We start from the raw sequence: 4,913 nt of genomic DNA on the forward strand, positions 1-4,913 counted from the left end.
CTATTATAATTTTACTTAATTTTAATTTAAAAATGTATTTTCTGCAAAGATTTTATTATTTGATTGAAATTATAATTATTTTATTGATGGCTTTGACATTAAAAACAATTTTACGAGGTTTGGATGTCGACATTTAATTTAAGAGGAAAATCCTCTTAAATGAAGAATAATAATTTTGATACCAAAATGAAGAGGAAAATATGCATTTATTTTAGAGGAATCCTCTAGATTGAAAATTACTTTTTTTATACAGACATTAAAGTCAAAGACAAGACCGCCAAGAGAGTTATTGTAAGACCAATGGCAACGCAAGTAAGTTAAAAAGTAACATTAATTGTTAGATAGATTATTATGACATTACCGTTACCGTTACTTTTTTCAGAAAAGTAATTCGTTACCGTTACCTTTTCGACAGTAACGCCGTTACTTTTCGTCGTTACTGTAAAAAAGTAACGTCGTTATTTTTTCATAGTTTTTATCATATTTGTGCTGAAGGATTTTAAGTAAAAGAAGCAATGAAATAATTTGTGTTACGAATAATAAAATCTATTGAGATAGAAACATAAAAATAGGAACCTATTTTATACATTTAAAACTAACTATTAAAAGAATAATTAATTTTTTTTAATTTAAGGAAAAATGGATAGACAGTCAAAACCAAAATTAGTAAAAACTACATACTTTCATGTTTCTAAATAAAAAAATAATTTATATATACCCATGTGGAAAAGTGATGTGGGCCCTTATGGATCGCCCTCATGCCATGAGGGGCGCATATGGATGATTCATAGGGGCCCCTCATGGAAACGACATGCTCATCGATGAGGGCGCCCTTATGGGCCCTCACGTTTGCCCTCATCTTGCCCTCAAGTTTGCCATAATGTTTTTTAATCAATAATATTAATAATAAAAGTTAATTAATAATAAATAAGCTTAAGTTATGAATAAATAACATATTTATTTAATAATTATTCAATTTTAAATTAAATTCTTACTCAAATTGAATTTATTAATTAACGTTCTAATTAATTAACTGTCGGATATAATTAAAAGTAATAATAAATTAATTAATTAATAAATTAAAAATATGTAATTTATGCATACTATTAACGGATATTTTCATTTTTCAATTAATTCATACATAGAATTAATGATTAAACGCAAACCTGAGAAATAAATAAATCTAACGCATGGGGGGAATCGAACCTACGACCTACGGACTATGAGTCTAACGCTTTACCAACTACGCTACGCACGCTACTTCAAAACGAATGCTAACTTCTTGATGCTATTTAAACTTAAAAAATACCTAACAAAGAAAAGTGCTTAACATCATTTAGTTAAAGTTAAGATATTAAATTATATTTTCCAATCAAATGCAATTTATAAAATATAATTAATTATATGCTTTATGATTATTATCATGAATCATCTCAGGTGAATTTTCAAAAAAAGTGTAAATATATTTTTATTAAAAACGCGTTTTTCGTTGTTTTGAATCATTGGAAACATTCATTTTTTGTTGACGAAAAAATATTTGAATTTTGGACTTAGAAAATTTTGCTAATCGATCATGAGGGCGATCCATGCGGGGCCCCTACGATGGCCCTCATCTATTTTGCCATAAGTGTGAGTGTTATTTTCGAAAAAGTGTAAATATATTTTTATTAAAAACGCGTTTTTCGTTGTTCTGAATCATTGGAAACATTCATTTTTTGTTGATGAAAAAATATTTGAATTTTGGACTTAGAAAATTTTGCTAATCGATCATGAGGGCGATCCATGCGGGGCCCCTACGTTGGCCCTCATGGATTCGCCATATGGATCAGCCCTCATGGGCCCCCGCCGGGGGCCCCGAACTCTTGAGGGCAAGATCGTGGCTTTTTCCACACGGGTAATGAAAATTTTTTCAGTGGAAGCATGGATAACTTTGTTTTCAACATTTTAAGCCATTAAAAGTTAAATTTAACAAAAATTATAATTTGCTGACAGTAGAAAACTGTATTATAGCATTTTTAGATTACGTTGCCTAAAAATTTTCCACCATCAGCGAATTGTAATTTTTGTTGAAATTCAACTTTTAATATTGAAAACTAAATTTTTTTTTCTTCCATTGAAAAAAGTTTTTAATATAAATTGTTTTTTATTCCAAAACACGAAAATGTCGGTTTGGACTAACTTTTGTTCCGAGCGTTTGTCCCATTCTTCCTTAAAATATATATTTTTTAAAATTGAAATTGAAATACATAAATTTAAATTTTAGCAACAGTAATAATGTTTAAGAAAAAAAAGAAAGAAACGTTCTCTATTTTTATTAGATTATTTATAACTATATAAATAACTAATATGATTAAAAATAGAAATATTTTATTATAAAACAAATTTTAACGAAATTACTTATAAAAACTCAGTTAGTTTCTCATATTAAAAAATTGGTTTTATTATTTTCTACAGACTATACAATTTGCAAATTTGATACCCTCTGCCAATGATGAAGCTGAGCAGGAAAGTAATCGTTTGCGTACAGAGAACGAAGAATTAAAAAGACAAGTAGCTGCCCAAGCAGCCCAAATAATAACTCTTACGAGAGTCATAGATTCGTTTCCAAATGTATCTCCGCAGCCAAATGCAGCTGCGCAAAATAATTTTAATTTAGACGACATCCGAAATATGATGAGAGAAGAGAGAGAAAGAGATAGAGGAATGGCACCAGGCAGACAGCAACAACTTCCTGACGAAAATGTTTTAAGAAACTATTTAGGAAATAGAGATAGTAGAGTAAATATTTAAAGCATATTTCGATTAAGTTTAGCTATATACTATGAGGAAAAATCAAATTCTAATTGAAAAAAAACGAATTTAAAAATAATAACTATTTTACGAAAAATTTCAAATTTTAAGAATTTTTTTAAAAACGTGAAAAATCATCATTTGTCGCATATTTCGATTAATTTTAACTAAACTGTAAAGAAAAATTAGATTCCAATCGAAAAAAACGATTCTTGAAAAAATTTGACGACTTTATTTGACGCTGTATTCTGATGTAATTTTATTTTATTTAATTTTATGTTCTTTTATATGTTAAAAAAATCAGACAATCATATTTTGAAGAATCCTTTTTGTCGATACAGTTTTAATTTATTTAATTAATTTTCATATAACAGTGCAGTATGTGAACAATATTTTTCTATAAATTTTCATTGCAAGATATTGAAAATTGAGCGAGTGAATCTCCTCAAGTGCCAACAAAAGGTGTTTTGCTATGTTTTCTGTAACTTGCAACAGAATCATACAAAACAAAAGAATCAAAATACATTTGTTAAAGGAAATGTTTCTCGATGGATCCCTCGGAGGGATTTGTTTTTTATTTTCAAATTTTTTGGAGCACTTGCAAGCTGTAAAACCGTTTTTCTCTATAAAAACTTGGTAAATTTGTTATTGCAAAATTGGTAATTAAAAAAATAGCTTCCAGAGATCCGTGGGTAATTATATGAATCTAAAAATGAATTAGAAGATTTATATTAACTGTTAATTTCTGTCCTTGATGTGTATTTATTTTAACATGTAATATTTATATTGCAGGTTATGTATGCCGGTGTTGAAATCACTAATAGTGCTCTTCAAAAAGCAAAGAGTGATACGAAATTTTCATTGCGACTTAATCATGTTGTGAGTGGTTACTGGCTCCCGGAACAAATTCCTTTCGTAGCAGCAGTTAGAGCTCCAAATGGTGTTTCTAAGGATGATTTTATTGAAATTCTTGATGTAGATGTCATGAATATTCAGAGTAAGTGTGCAATCTGCAATATGAGCAATATATTTTTTAAAGCTGTGTCCCTCAAAAATCAAATTACAATAAATTTGATTCTGCTTTTTAGAAATTCTTACCAGTCTTCAAGAGCTACATAGAATTGATGAAATAACTCCCGAAATACTCCAGTTTACTGCACTTAAGAAGCGTATAGTGAACGCTCTTAGTTATCTTCGAAGAGATTAGGAAGTTTAAAGGCAAAGGAAGCTAAGCCTGCTTTTACCATTTTCATTCTTTTTTATTTTTGTTATTTACATCGTTAAATATTGTTTAATAATAATTGGTTCAATTTGTTCGATGAAAATATGTCAGTACCATGTAAGCACAGCGACTTTTACGTTTTGTATACTTTTGAATAAAATATACTTTTTAAATTATTTCATAATGTATTATTTTATTTTATAAATATTTTTGTCACTATTTTTTAATGTAAAAAAGTAATTTTAAAAACGTCACAAAAATTTTATATTTTTCTTTCAGACGATTGATTTGTCGTATTTTTTCTTCAAAATTCAATTTTTGAAAATCCCGAAACTGTGAGAAAAATTTTATAATGCCTTTTCTCCAGTTCTTATGAATATTAAAAAAATTTATATTTTTTAATTAACTTTTTATTTTAAAAATAACGTAGAAAATTTTTTTTTCACTTTTATATATATGTTACGGTCAATGTCGATTTTCGGGCAAGGTCGACCTTGCCCAAAATGACTGGGCAAGGTCGACATTGCCCGAGTATATTCAAAGTAGTATGCAAGTGCCCGGGCATTGTCGACCATGCCCGGGCAATGTCGACATTGCTCACTTATGTTTGGGCAATGTTGTTTAATAATAAAATATTATCACTTAATTTTAAATTTTTCACTTTTTGCACACATTCTTAACACTTTGTAACACTTGTTGAGTAAGGACCAATTTTTTGTAATTTTTTAAAATTTGATTTATTTAATTGACCCTTTGCATAATTTAAAAAAATTGTAGGAAAATTCTAAATCCTTCATAAAATTCAATGTTGAATCCTCAGTTTTAATTTAAGGACAAGAAACTTAAAATGTCATAACACGTTCTTGAGATATAATCCAAAGTTTCCAAATATGTTTTGCCT

At 28.3% G+C, this 4,913-nt stretch overlaps 1 protein-coding gene across 1 annotated transcript; it reads left to right on the forward strand.

The window, feature by feature from the left end:
• The first annotated feature begins 255 nt into the window (after positions 1-255).
• Positions 256-4,181, forward strand: LOC127284378 (uncharacterized). The gene is made up of 4 exons (XM_051309778.1): positions 256-312; positions 2,455-2,778; positions 3,583-3,787; positions 3,879-4,181. The coding sequence occupies exons 1-4, from the start codon at positions 301-303 to the stop codon at positions 3,995-3,997; spliced, it is 660 nt and encodes a 219-aa protein (XP_051165735.1). The 5' UTR covers positions 256-300; the 3' UTR covers positions 3,998-4,181.
• Positions 4,182-4,913: the final 732 nt, after the last annotated feature.

The sequence above is a fragment of the Leptopilina boulardi genome, unplaced genomic scaffold (genome assembly GCF_019393585.1).
Source record: "Leptopilina boulardi isolate dan_hultmark-lab unplaced genomic scaffold, ZJU_Lbou_2.1 LbouV2_324, whole genome shotgun sequence".
In the NCBI taxonomy this organism is placed as follows: domain Eukaryota; kingdom Metazoa; phylum Arthropoda; class Insecta; order Hymenoptera; family Figitidae; genus Leptopilina; species Leptopilina boulardi.